The following is a 14574-nucleotide window of genomic DNA, read 5'->3' on the forward strand; positions in this document are numbered from 1 at the left end:
GCTAGGTCCTTTCGAGAAAATCTACTGTATAAACCAGGTACACTACTGTAAAATCCTCCGAGCAGTCTCTATTGTGTGTGTCATTCAGTGAGCAAATGAATACGATAATCGAGTGCGTACTGAACTCGTACGGAGAGCCATGTTTTCTTCGTTTTATTTGTGAATGGAAAAGTGAAGGGAGCATCCAGTAATAGTAAGTAGTAATTTCCGGCTTCAAATGGTACAAATGGCTCTGAGCACTATGGGACTTAACATGTGAGGTCATCAGTCCCCTAGAACTTAGAACTACTTAAACCCAACTAACCTAAGGACATCACGCACATCCATGCCCGAGGCAGGATTCGAACCTGCGAGCGTAGCGGTCGCGTGGTTCCAGACTGAAGCGCCTAGAACCGCTCTTTCCGGCTTCGTAGAATATATGTATCTGCGGATGTAGAACGTTCCATAATACTGCGAAATGAAGTACGGACTTTGTGCTTTTTGTCTGTCAGGTGACCCGTTAACTTTGTCGGCTGTCTGCGGTAGCATACCGGCGTAAGATATCCAGGAGTCATTGTACGCGTCCGGCGCACGAGCGGTTAACAAGCGTGGCTGCTGCTGTATGGCGTGCCCCGGCACAGATTAACGCGCCCAGCTTGACGATACCCAGTCAGCTCTTTTTATCGTCCGCTGCGGCCTCGTTCAAATCACGAGTAAACATCACGCGTGACAGCAGCTACAACTCCGTCATGGCAACATGGTGGGGCTGACATGAATTTAGGGTGTCGTATACTGAAATATGCGGCAGGAAACGAGATCTCAAATTAACATAGCTGTAATAAACTCCATCTCTCACTGCCAGGAAAGTGGAAGTTAAGACCATAAATGGCGAGTCAAAGATTATTTACTTATTATTTCATTTTTTGACAGACCTTAGAGAAAGAGTCGGATGCACCGACACGATAGTCACTGTGTTGTAACGTTGCACGAGAATAAATCTGTCCCCGCTTAGTGTAGTGTGTCGTCAAACCCGAAAGCATAGGTCCGAGGTGATGAGAAACGGCAGCGGAAACACAACAGATCACGAAGAAATGATTTTAACCGGCTCACGTGAATTCGAGGATTGAATCGGGAATTAAAAATTAAATTATAAAATTATAATCCTATGTAGCACGTCTGACAGATTTTTCCATAGAAAACCATAACGTTCGAAATATGCGAGGAAGGAAAGTTCTATTTACGGCAGCCAGTTGCCAGTCCTATCCAGTTAGCATCCTTGAACTTATTACCATGAAAAAAAAGAAAAAACTGGTTTTCCTTAACAGCAATTTCTTTTGTAGGTTAAATACCAAGTCTGCTGGGAAACAGTCGCCGAATTTCAAGAATCGTTCGTGATGTTCACAACTCATGGGAAATAGGTGCGAACTGTATTTCCAGTAATAAGCGGCAATTTGCGATGAATAGAGCGAAGTAGTTGTACAAGCACTTCAGCGTTTTCTGTAACGGGAACGTAAGTATATAACGCTCCCCTGCAACAAAAGGCAGTTAAAGGCTCTCGTAAGGACCGGCGACTCAGCTTCGTTTCAATTTTACGTAACAGCACGTTTCTCCCGTTGGCCCTAGCTTGCGCTGCCATCAGCGTCAATTAGAAGTCAACTTCAATGGAAAATCTGCTGTAACATGTAGACATGACGCAGAACTGAAGATGCTGAAGTTCGATCTTCGGAGTAAATTGGTAGTAGCTTGAAGTTTACTGTGTTCACATCGAGGACGTTGGAATCCTCTCATTCTGGAGGAGAGGTTCTAGGCTCGGGTACTCTCAGTTAAGCTTCTCATGGCTTCTTTAAAAACATTTCAAGAGGATTCTGGTGGCTAATTCCCACCATTTCATTCCTTCCGTTTGTTCCTCTCCCCTCCCTCATAGCGACGAAGCCGACCTAATATGTTGTTGTGGCTCCATGAAGAGTTGCTATTTGCAGGAGGTTTACCGATAACGAGACAGTAAGTGCATCATTGACAACAAAGAAAGAAGGAAGTAAAGCGAATTTCAAAATGTCATACTAACTTTGTCGCTAAAAGCTGCTATATAATGACGTTTGCTTTCTCCTTTTCTTCGAATTTATGTGTAACAAACAAAATTGTATTTACACGAAGAACAGAGTTTACATGGAATAATAGTAAAATAACATATGCTCTGCAGCACTTATTTACTAATTTATTACTGAAGTACGGATTCAGCCAACTTTAAATCTAGTATTATTGCGAGTATGCGAGAGAGATCACTAAGTAAACATACTTTGCTTACTTTTATTCACCAATTTCCTGAAAAATTATTTTGTATGGTAACTCATCCTTAGGAAAAGCAGATACCATTGCAAAAAAGCCAGCCGTAAGAATAATACGTCGTGCGCCCCCAGAATCGACTTTAGATATGTAAATATATGGATATGTGTGTTTATCTAATGAATATTCTCCCATAAAATTCGTCCTTTATAATCTATCGCGGTTAAGACAAAATGTTCGTGTCCGTAAGTACAATACTAGAAGAATAAATTCTTTCCACTAACCTACACTAAAATCAACTACAATTTAGAAATGAGGTGAATTATGCTAATACCAAAGTTCTGATACAAAGTGTCTGCCTGACAGACAGAAAATCTACATTTTAAAGGATATTTTGATTTTTTCTTTTTAAAAAACGTCCTTCCGAGCGTCTCCTATTCCAGAGAAAAAATTTTAATTCGCAACTAACGACCCCCCCCCCCCCCCCCACCACCACACACACCTATTGTTGAGTTCACGTAAGAGGAAAAAATTACGGAGTTCATTTGTAAATCAGCATGTGTGAAGTACAAATTAATTTAATGCTTGTAAATTCATTCGGTTCACACCATCACACCATTAAAATACATTACGACACGTGAAGCACGTAATTAACTCAGCATAACGTGTTTATATAGTGAGTTTAGATCTGGTCACCCCATGCTACGCACTTCACGGAAACTTTAAGCCGATAGGTAACCAGTCTTTAACCGAGTCTCGATTACATTACAAAACAAATCTAGTATTTGTTAGTTATAAATATGCAGGAACTATATGTGTCTACTCCACTGGCGCAATGTTTATACCGAGTTACCCATAACCCTAAACAAAAGAAGGTTCATGTTGACATGTACGAACTTGTACTTAGTTACTAGACTGAGCGTAACATTTCATTATCAAGAAGGCTCACGCTCTTGATGACAGAGTTTTGCTTTTAAAACACGGTATGCTGATGCTTCAGAAACTTACTAGTAACCGACAAAGAACACTGCGATTCAAACAAGACGCTAATTTCTACAAATCACTGTAGTAAACACGGAAAAATAATATTAGAAAAATTTACCTGCAGTATCACATTGCTGATCATCAGAGAAACGTCCATGACTAGAGGAATCCAAGCGAAACTGTCATGGAATAGGGAAGACTGCTCCTTCTCAAGCGTCATATTATAAATACGTAGACACAATAAAAAAAAGGTACAAAATATCACAGCTGGGTAGAAGCACTATCACAGACGAGGGAATGTGTCGGTGCTGCTCGGGCCGTAGGCGCGGCGGAACTGGCGCGGCGTGCTACCAAGCCGCTCTTTATAGCCGAGCCGTGACGCCGCCACACGACACAGCCGCTACTCGGAACGATGCTGGCGCGCCAAATTATAATACGTAGAACCGCTGCCGCTGCTCCTGCATCCCAGCCTATTCCGGATCTTCTACTTAAACCGTAGACCGACTACTCCCCCTACCTACTAAAAATATCTATTCCGGCCGGCCCGAATCAAAGCCCTCGCAAGCCGTCTGAGAATATTTCGTTTGTTGTCTTTCGAGGGAACTACAGCTCCGTAGACCGGCTCACACGAACTCCGGAACTTTCACGTGCACAATACTCCCAGTTATGCAACTTGACCAAAACTGCACTTACCATCAGTATCTGAAAGTAGAAGCGGACCTGTAATTTTCTTTTCGCCACTTCCCCCAATATACAAGGGTGTTCAAAAAGTCAGTATAAATTTGAAAACGTAATAAACCACGGAGCAATGTAGATAGAGAGGTAAAAATTGACACACATGCTTGGAATGACATGGGGTTTTATTAGAACGTAAAAGAAAAAACAAAGTTCACAAAATGTCCGACAGATGGCGCTGGACAGCAAAACGTCAGTGACTGCGCATGACAATCGTGTATAAAAGGAGCAGTAATGAGAGAGAGAGAGAGAGAGAGAATCAGATGCGCCAGCAGTCGCAGCATGTTGATGTTACCTGAAAAGGCACTTTTAGTGAAGCTGTATTATCAGAATGGGGAATGTCCTAGTTCAGCGTTACGATCTTATTGCCATAGGAAGGGGATTCGAACGGGTAAAGGTCCGTTGACAAATGCAGCTGTGGCAAGAATGATTTCGAAGTTCTAATCCATGGGTTGTTTAGACGATAGACCCCGTAGTCGCCGACCGAGCACAAGGCGTAATACTGCTGAGACAGTTCAGGAAGAAATGGAGACTGTAGCGGGTTCGTCTATGTACGGGGAAGTCAGCGCTCGTGGAGTCGCACGTCGCCCCGGCATTCCATACGCTACTGTTTGGGTGGCACTTAGGCGAACCCTCCGATGCTATCCGTACAAAATCCATCGGCATCGTGAACTGTTACCTGGCGATTTAGTGAAGCGGAGAGCATTTGCTGTGTGGGCGTTTCAAAAGATGGCGGAAGATGACGATTGGTTGAGTAACGTGTTGTGGACCGACGAAGCTCATTTCACGCTCCGAGGGTCTGTCGACGCCCACAACTGCAGAATTTGGGCTACCGAAAATCCTACAACTGTTGTGGAAACTCCATTGCACGACGAGAAAGTCACGATATGGGTTGGATTTACCACATCTACCGTTATCGGGCCTTTTTTCTTCGAGGAAATGCGTGATTCTGGTTCTGTAACTGCTACCGTGACGGGTGAGAGGTACGCCGATATGTTACAGAATCGCATGATCCCCAGCTTGACTGGTAAACACCTGCTGGAACGTACGATGTTTATGCAGAATGGCGCTCCACCTCATATTGCTAGACGCGTGAAAGACCACTTGCGCGTCGTGTGTTCAGCCGCCACTTTCGTCATGCTTGGCCTCCCAGGTCCCCAGACCTCAGTCTGTGCGATTATTGGCTTTGGGGTTACCTGAAGTCGCAAATGTATCGTGATCGACCGACATCTGTAGGGATGCTGAAAGACAACATCCGACGCCAATGCCTCACCGTAACTCCGGACATGCTTTACAGTGCTGTTCACAACATTATTCCTCGACTACAGCTATTGTTGAGGAATGATGGTGGACATATTGAGCATTTCCTGTAAAGATCATCATCTTTGCGTTGTCTTTCTTAGTTATGCTGATTATTGCTATTCTGATCAGATGAAGCGCCACCTGTCGGACATTTTTTGAACTTTTGTATTTTTCTGGTTCTAATAAAACCCCATGTCATTCCAAGCATGTGTGTCAATTTGTACCTCTCTGTCTACATCATTCCTTGATTTATTCAGTTTTCAAATTTATACTGACTTTTTGATCACCCGGTATATTGTAGTAATGTAGCAACATCAAGCTAAAGAGTATTATTACATTTTTGTTGCAAAAATTTTAAAAAGAGGTAAATTATTATCTTAATACTCTGACAGATGGATGAAGATAAAATGTTTAAAGAAAAGAAAAGTGACTGGGACATCTAATATCTTGTCGGCCTTCCCCTGGCCGGCCGGCGTAGTGCAGCAACTCGGTATAGCATGGACTCAACAAATCGTTGGAAGTTCTCTGTAGAAATAATGGGCCGTGCTGCCTCCATAGCTATCCATAATTGCGAAAGTGTTGCCGGCGCAGTATTTTGTCCACGAACTGACCTCTCGGTTACGTCCCATAAACGTTCGATGGGACTCATGTTGGGCGATCTGGGTGGCCAAATCATTCGCTCGAACTGTCCAGTATGTTCTTTAAACCAATCACGAACTATTGCGGCCCGGTGACATGGCTCATTGTCATCCGTAAAAATTCCATCGTTGTTTGGGAAAATGAAGTTCACGAATTGGCACAAATAGCCTCCAAGTAGCCGAATGGTCGGTTCAGTTTGACCAGAGGATCCAGTCCATTCCATGTAAACACAGCCCTCGCCATTATGGAGCCAACACCATCTTACACAGTGCATGGTCGACAACTTGGATTCATATCTTAGTGGGGTCTGCGCCACACTCGAACCCAACCATCGGCCCTTACCAACTGAAACTGGCACTCATCTGACCAGGCCACGGTTTTCCAGTCGTCCAGCCGATATGGTCACGAGCCCAGGAGGGGTGCTGCAGGCGAAGTCGTGCTGTCAGCAAAGGCACTCGCATCGGTCGTCTGCAGCCACAGATCGTTAACGCCAAATTTTGCCGCACTGTCCTAATGCATACGTTTGTAGTACGTCTCACATCGATTTCTGCGTTTATTTCAGGCAGTGTTGCTTGTCTGTTAGCACTGACAGCTGTACGCAAACGCCTCTGCTCTCGGTCGTTAAGCGAAGGCCCTCGGCCACTGTATTGTCCGTGGCGAGAGGCAATGCCTGCAATTTGGCATTCTCAGCACTCTCCTGACACTGTGGATCTCGGAATACTGAGGAGGAGATTAGTGTTAAACGTCCCGCCGTCAACTAGGGCATTAGAGACGGAGCACAGACTCGGCTTAGGGAAGAATGGGGAAGGAAACCGGCCGTGACCTTTCAAAGAAACCATACCGGCATTTGCCTCAAGCGATTTGGAGAAATCACCGAAAACCTAAATCAAGATGGCCGGACGCGAGTGTGCTAACCACTACGCCACCTCGCTCGGTCGGAATATTGAATTTCCTAACGATTTTCGATATGGGATGTTCAATGCGTCTAGCTTCGACTACCATTCTACGTTCAAGGTCAGTTAAATCCCATCGTGCGGCCATGATCACGTTGTAAACCTTTCCATATTAATTACCTGAGCACAAATGACAGTTCCGCCACTGTATTGCCATTTTATACCTCGGGTACGCGTTACCGACACCATCTGTGTATGTTCATATCTTTATCCCATGACTTTTGTCATCTCAGTGTATAACAAAGAGTTTGAATTTTAAGTGCTTCTACTCAGAAGATAGTTTTAAACTAATGATAACATTTAAGTTTTGTACGAAACACGTTCCTGGCTAAGAGACGTCTGCTAGTATCAAACAAAAGGCGTTCATTTGAGGATGACATTTCTGAGAATGTACCTTTGTAGCACAGCATTGTATGAAGGCGAAACATGGACTGTGGGAAAACCGAATCAGAAGAAAATTGCAGCATTTGAGATGAAGAACTACAGAAGAATGTTAAAAATTAGGTGTACTGATAAGATAAGGTATGAGGTGGTTCTCCGCAGAATCGATGAGGAAAGGAATATATGGAAAACACCGACAAGAAGAAGTGACAGGATGATAGGACGTGTGTTAAATACTCAGGGAATAACTTTCACGGTACTAGAGGGAGCTGTAGAAGAAGACAGAGATTGGAAGACATCCAGCAAATAATTGAGGACGTAGGTTGTAACTGAAACTCAGAGAGGAAAACGGTTGGCACACGAGAGGAACTAGTGGCGGGTCGCATCAAACCAGTCAAAAGACTGATTACTCAGATCAGTACGTCCATTTCACTAGTTCGTGTGGATCCCCGAAGACGGCTCGGACTGCCGGCTTCACGGAAACCATGGCGTCTCTTGGCTTACTTGGACAAAATTCACACGCCAAGAAAGCAACAACTCTAAAACACATGATTCTGTGGTGGAGGACGGCTTAGAACCAGTGTTATTCGCTTCCTTTCCTTTCTCATTAACAAACAGGGCGAGGAAATAAAAAATCTGTTACCGAATGACCTCCGTAAGCACCCTGGCAAATCTTAACTTATCCTCATGATTCTTGAGCGCTATAACCAATGGAAAGAAGAAAGATGAGGGTTGAATGTCCCCCTGGAGACGTGGTAATTAGCGACAAGCTCATTTTGACGAAGGAAATTGGTCGTGCAATTTTAAAGGAACTGTCCTGCAATTGACCTTAAGCAATTTAAGGAAAGAAACGGAAAACCTATACGTGGATTGTCGGACGGGAATTTGAATACGAATCCAGTGTCTTACCACTGTGCTATCTCGCGCGCGCATCTAATACTTCAGAAAATTATGCAGCTGTTCTCCACAATTCCCGATGATGATCTTGGATGCGAGGCGCTCAACATCATGGCCATCAGCGCCCGGGCGAAAAGTCAGCAGGCCATTTTCATGAGGGAGGGAAGAGACGACGACGACGGCTGCCCCCATCTGCAGAGTAGTTTGTAATGCATTAAAGTCCGCCTCGCCTCCGCACAACTTCAGGGACGAGACACGACATTTCACAAAATTTCAGAACCTGTGTAACACTGGTGTCAGTATCGGCGAGGACGGTCGGCACGTGTCCAGCCAAACCTAGGGCTGACGTGATGTCAGTATGTAAGACACATGTATGCAAAATATGTTGAACCGGAAGTGGCACTTCACAAAGTGGTGGATCCTGCTACCGAAGGAGGAAACCGTGTGTTAAAGGACTCTGTCATATGCGCAGTCTGGTGTGCAGCATTCCTTTCCATCGTTCTGGTTGGCGTGATGGCCGCCATTCCAGTGTTGTCGATACGAGGGGCCGCAGTTCGTTCGCCGCCAGCTCCAACCATTCAGTTTCCCGCTGACGAATGATTCATCTGCCAGATAATGAGATGACAGCACACAAGGGGACGACACATCAACGTAAGACACCATTCCGACATGCGTCTTGCCACGTTGTTGGAGCTGCCGTGATGACTCATGGATGAGATGAGTCAACTGGGCCACGGGGATACATTAGAGGGACCGCTTTTAGGGCACTGAGCGAGTCAATAGACGAGAAACCTTGTACTGTGAATCCACTCCAGTGCCGTTATAATGCCGTACAGCTCTGCATCATAATCTGGAAACTGTTCCGGGAGGCGCACTTTGAAAATCATATACGGAAAAACAGCTGAACAACCGAGGGCAGTCTCTTGCCGGGATCCATCCGTATAAACAACGATTAAACTGTCTGGTACAGACTTAAATTTAAAGAAAACAGAGTTTACTGCAGATTACGTTTTCACAACTCTGTTTTCTTGTACTGCGTCAAGTTTAAAACCATTTTGGGCTTCTTAAGACGCCAAGATAACAGTTTATTCCATCCCTGGCTGTGTATTCGAAGGTCTGGTACATCCAGATCCTCGAGTCAGTCAGTAGCACGTATCCCGAACGGCCTGTTCGCATGGGGGTGATTCCCGCACAGCCGCTCAAAGTTGAGATGGACTGTCGAACTAAATGCCGATTGCTGAGACAACGCCGAAATTTTCAGAGCCTCTCGAACCAAAAAGAGGCACCGTCGAATCCAGAGGGATGATTCATTAGCCTCTACACACAGACTCTGAATTGGGCTGTCCGATAGCTTTCTGTCGATATCCCAATACCCTCGTGGTGGACAGCGTCCAACATCTTGAGGTAGGAAATACAGGCTGATCCGTAAACCACGCTGCCATAAGCTAACCGTGATCAGACAAATGCCCTATAAAACTGCAGGGGGCGGGACGTTTCAGCTCCCCACGCCTTTCCACTGAGGCATTTCAAAATGTTCAACGATGTGAAGCCCTTTGTTCACAGGTCTTCCAGGTGCGGGAGAGGGGTTAGTTTAGAATCAAATAATAGGCCCAAACAGCGCACATTGTCCTTAAAATGTAAAACATTGTCCCCATTGAGACACTTGGGCGATTAAAACTTCGACGAGCACTTTTAAAATAGACGCACGTAGTGGTCTCTGGCAAGAACCTAAACCAAGTTTTAATAGCCCAAGATTCCAGCCTCTTGTAGTCAACTGCAGTTGTCTCGTAGTCATTGTCAGTTTGGAGGAGTAGTAGAAGAATGCAAAGTCATCCACAAACACAGCATTAAACAGGGCTCCTGACTGCAGAAAAGATGCCATTGATACCAACTGCAAACAATGTGACACTGAGTACACTGCCTTGGGGGACCCTATTCTCCTCAACATAGCCGTCAAACAAGGCATCACAGTTCCCGTTTAAATTACGCGAGCACCTCCACTGAACTTTCACACTGACTAAACTGACCAGTTACAATCATGTTAAGACTCCTGCGAATTTTAATCCGATCTGTCAGAACCACAAACATTCGAATAGTATTCAAAAATCTGAGTACACTGCACTGCACCATGTCTCCTTTGTACATACGCTCCATTATCCAGTTGCCGTCTAACTCTCCGCAGTTGATTATGTTATTTCCGTCTGATGTCACACCATTTTGTATCACTTTTTGCTTGCATTTGGAAATACTGATCTAGCTAAATGGCGTCATGGTCAAGGCACTGGTCTCCTCTACAGGAAGAACACAGTTCAGTTCCCGTCTAGCCATTCTTACTAAGAGCAGTTGTCCTTAAATCATTTCAATCGAATGCTAGAAGAGATACCGTATTTCAATGGGACTGTGACCAATTTCCTTGCTCTTACTCAGATAGAGCTCCGCGTGTGAACATATCGAAACTGACCCTGAAAACTAACTTGCTCTTCTTCCTTGCGCACCACCACCACCACCAATTTGACTATCACTGTCGTATGACGACTACATCTAGACTGTTACATTCTATTCCTGCTGTTCTGTGTCAACTCCTCACCATCCATTATGTCTTGATATCGACCTGTTCTTAAATTAGAATCCGGCATAGATGTCCTTCAATCCATCTACCATCAGTTCACCTGACTATATGCTTTGTCCAGTTTCACTTCACTTCTTTTTATTACGGTCCCCCATTCCAATCTGTTCCCTGAATCATTTGTTAATATTCCTGTCTCCGCAATAGTGAAGCAACCCTCAGTGTTGGAATGGATTTCCTATTAAACGTCCCTTCCTCATTGCCACACGCAAAAACTGGTGAGGCACACTAATTCTAAACTTTCCGCATCAACGGTATTTCAATGAAATGATATAAGATTTTTTTTCTCGAGTCTATGTGCACCAATACTTGTACTGTCCACTAATTAAGTGAGCGCACTATCTCTTTAGGTAAAAATAAAATAAAAAACAACTGATCCTTATCGTTTTAATACATGCAAATATCACCTTCGATCAAACACATGGGGGGCTCCTGAACCAAAAAAGTGTCTGTCACTTAGTAAATGCCCTCTAGATTCTTCAACTCGTAGAGAGTTGGTTGGAAAGAAGTTTAACTACCGTGTTACAACCGAAACATAGTAAAAGATGAGGCAGGCATCAGGGAACATTTTCAGCAGTTCCCTCCCTTAAACCCCGTATCTTTCAAAAGATTTTCAAAGAGTAAAAGCATAAGAGAGAAATCGCGGTCTCGCGCCGTACGATGGACTCCCTTAGCTACACCTTACGGTGGTTAGCAGAGTTTCGATGTAGATGTAGACGTTTAGCTTGGTGGTTCTGTTTCTTCTTTTTCGATAGACGTAAGATTTGTGCCAGCTCACGGTTTCGTGATTTCTCACCCCTTATTTCGTCGTCGTCGTCGTCGTCGTCGTCGTCGTCGTCGTCGTCGTCATGAACAATATTTACTGCGATGGCGGTGACGTTGACAAGCATGACGACTGTCGACATCGAGGCCCCACTAACTTACACAAACTGCCGAAACTTGCGTCTCCACACTAATATCAGCCAGCAGAAAGGGATTACTATAGCTGCATGCATCTGGGTGAGGCTTTACAGCGTAGTAAGGCAATGTAAGATGGTGCAAGATGTTCGAAATACCGAGGAAAATAGGGGCGAGCTATAAGGGAAAGATGGGTAATATACAGGGTGGCAATTATTGAACTGTATGAAATAAACTGAGCCGTTTGCGTTAGGACGTTTAAACTGCACGGTTGGTCGCGGAGCTTGATGGGAATTAGTATGCGCATACGTGGTTTGATCCAGCAACGAAGCCCACTTTCAGTTGGATGGGTTCGTCAATAAGCAAAACTAGCGCGTTTGGGAAACTGAGATTCGCATTTCGCGCTCGAGTAGTCTCTTCACTCTGAACGGGTGACTGTGTAGTGCGCAATGTCCAGTCACGGAATAATCGGTGCGATATTCCTTGATGGCACGGTCACTACCGAACGGTACATGAAGGTTTTGAAATGATTTCATCCCCATTATCCAAACAGACCCTGATTTCAATAAGATGTGGTTCATGCAAGATGGAGCTCGATCCCATTGAAGCAGGAGTGTTTGATGTCCTAGTGGAGCACTTTGGGGACCGTATTCTGGCTCTAGGGTACTCAAGAGGCCACTGGCATGTGTCTCGATTGGCCGCCATATTCTCCGGATTCGAACTCATGCGACTCCTTTTTGTGGGGCTATATTAAGGCCAAGGTGTACAGCAGTCACCTCAAAACCACTGCTGAGCTGAAAACAGCCATTCAGGAGGTCATCGACAGCATAGATGTTCCGACACTTCAGCGGGTCTTGCGTCTGCGCCACACCATCGCCAACGATGGCAGGCATATCGAACATGTCAAAACCTAAATGGGAATATCTGTTGTGATGTTTACATGCTGAATAAAGTGTGTGCACGTGATAGTTTGTAATTAACTTACGTTTTTCTCATATAGTTCAATAATTGTCACACTGTACAATACGTACTACAGCCAAGAGCCAATAGGGAACAATAAGAGTGGAAGGTCAAGAATAAAGTGCTCGGATAAAAAAGGGTGCGCCGGCCGGAGTGGCCGAGCAGTTCTAGGCGCTTTAGTCTGGAACCGCGCGACGCTACGGTCGCAGGTTCGAATCCTGCCTCGGGCATGGATGTGTGTGATGTCCTTAGGTTAGTTAGGTTTAAGTAGTTCTAAGTTCTAGGGGACTGATGACCTCAGAACTTAAGTCACATAGTGCTCAGAGCCATTTGAACCATTTTTGAAAAAAGGGTGCAAGTCAAGGATGTAGTCTTCCGCCGCTACTGTTCAATCTATATATCGAAGAAGCAATGACGGAAATAAAAGAAGGGTTCAACAGTGGAATTAAAATTCAAAGTGAAAGGATACCAATGATAAGACTCACTGGTGACATTGTTATCCTCAGTGAATGTGAAGAAGATTCACACGATCTGCTGAAGAGAGAGTGAGAAACTTAACATCAGGACTGATGATCACGAAGTGGATGAAGCTATCGAATTCTGTTACCTGGACACCAAAACAACCCATGACAGATGGAGCAAGGAGGACATCAAAAGCAGACTAGGACTGGCAAAAAGGGCATTCCTTACCAAGAGAAATCTACTAGTACCAAACATAGGGCTTAATTTGAGGAAGAAATTTCTGAGATTGTACGTTTGGAGCACAGAATTTTATGAAAGTGAAACACGGACAGTGGAAAAATCGGAATAGAAGAGAACCGAAGAATCTGAGATACGGTGCTGCCGCCCGCATCTCGTGGTCGTGCGGTAGCGTTCTCGCTTCCCACGCCCGGGTTCCCGGGTTCGATTCCCGGCGGGGTCAGGGATTTTCTCTGCCTCGTGATGGCTGGGTGTTGTGTGCTGTCCTTAGGTTAGTTAGGTTTAAGTAGTTCTACGTTCTAGGGGACTGATGACCATAGATGTTAAATCCCATAGTGCTCAGAGTCATTTTACGGTGCTGCAGAAGAATGCTGGAAATTAGGTGGACTGATAAGGTAAGGAATGAGGAGGTTCTCCGCAGAATCGGCGAGAAAAGGAATTTACGGAAAACACAGAAGAAAAAGCGATAGGATGATAGGGCATCTGTTAAGTCATCAGAGAATAACATCCATGGTACTAGACGGAGCCGTAGAGGGTAAAAAGTGTAGAGGAAGACAGAGATTGGAATACATCTAGCAAATAATTGAGGACGCAGGCTGCAAGTGCTACTGTGAGATGAAGAGTTTGGGCAGGAGAGGAATTCTTGGCGGGCCGCATCAAACCAGTTAGAGGACTGATGACTCAAAAAAGGTGCAGTCACCACAGACAGGTACTCTATTCTAGTCAGTCAATTAATTACTCTGCAGGAAAAGGGCAATTTATCATTTGTGAGACAATTTTGTATGCGTGTAATGTATCTCTACAGATTTGATTGTTATTCAATCCACTGATGACAAAAGAGAATGTCGTCAACGGCGAAGGAGGTCTTTTCATTTCCATGGGGTTAAGCGTCCGATCGGCAGCAAGGACACATGACATGGAGCACGTGCTCATATTCGATAAGGATCAGGCCGGCGCCGACTGCTCTCTTATGTAAGTAACCCCACTGGCTTCTGCTTAGGACGGTTTAGCCAAAGTTAGTGACGGGAAAGAGCAGGATAGTCACAGTAACAGACGAACCTACACTTTCAAGATTGTAACAGCAACGTTTCACCATATCTGCCATTTCACTCACTGCGAGAAGGACGTCACCAGAGTAAGAAGAGGAAATAAATAAAAGAAAGAAAGAAGGAAGACTGGCTTTTAACTTACTGTCGACATGGACAGGAAGTGAAGTCGGGTGTGGGTTTGCGGAAGGGA

At 44.7% G+C, this 14574-nt stretch overlaps 1 protein-coding gene across 4 annotated transcripts in view; it reads right to left on the minus strand.

Moving 5' to 3' along the window:
- LOC124721085 (cAMP-specific 3',5'-cyclic phosphodiesterase) overlaps positions 1-14574 on the minus strand; it is an 836067-nt gene that overhangs the window by 31685 nt on the left and 789808 nt on the right. Inside the window, exon 1 of one of the 4 annotated variants that reach the window (XM_047245896.1) lies at positions 3365-3562. The exons of the other annotated variants lie outside the window; for them this stretch is intronic. Within the exon in view, the coding sequence (XP_047101852.1) occupies positions 3365-3466 (102 nt within the window). The 5' untranslated portion in view covers positions 3467-3562. Of the gene's footprint in view, positions 1-3364; positions 3563-14574 lie in introns of those variants that run through there. 4 annotated transcript variants of the gene reach the window in all.

The sequence above is a fragment of the Schistocerca piceifrons genome, chromosome X, assembly GCF_021461385.2.
Source record: "Schistocerca piceifrons isolate TAMUIC-IGC-003096 chromosome X, iqSchPice1.1, whole genome shotgun sequence".
NCBI classification, from domain to species: domain Eukaryota; kingdom Metazoa; phylum Arthropoda; class Insecta; order Orthoptera; family Acrididae; genus Schistocerca; species Schistocerca piceifrons.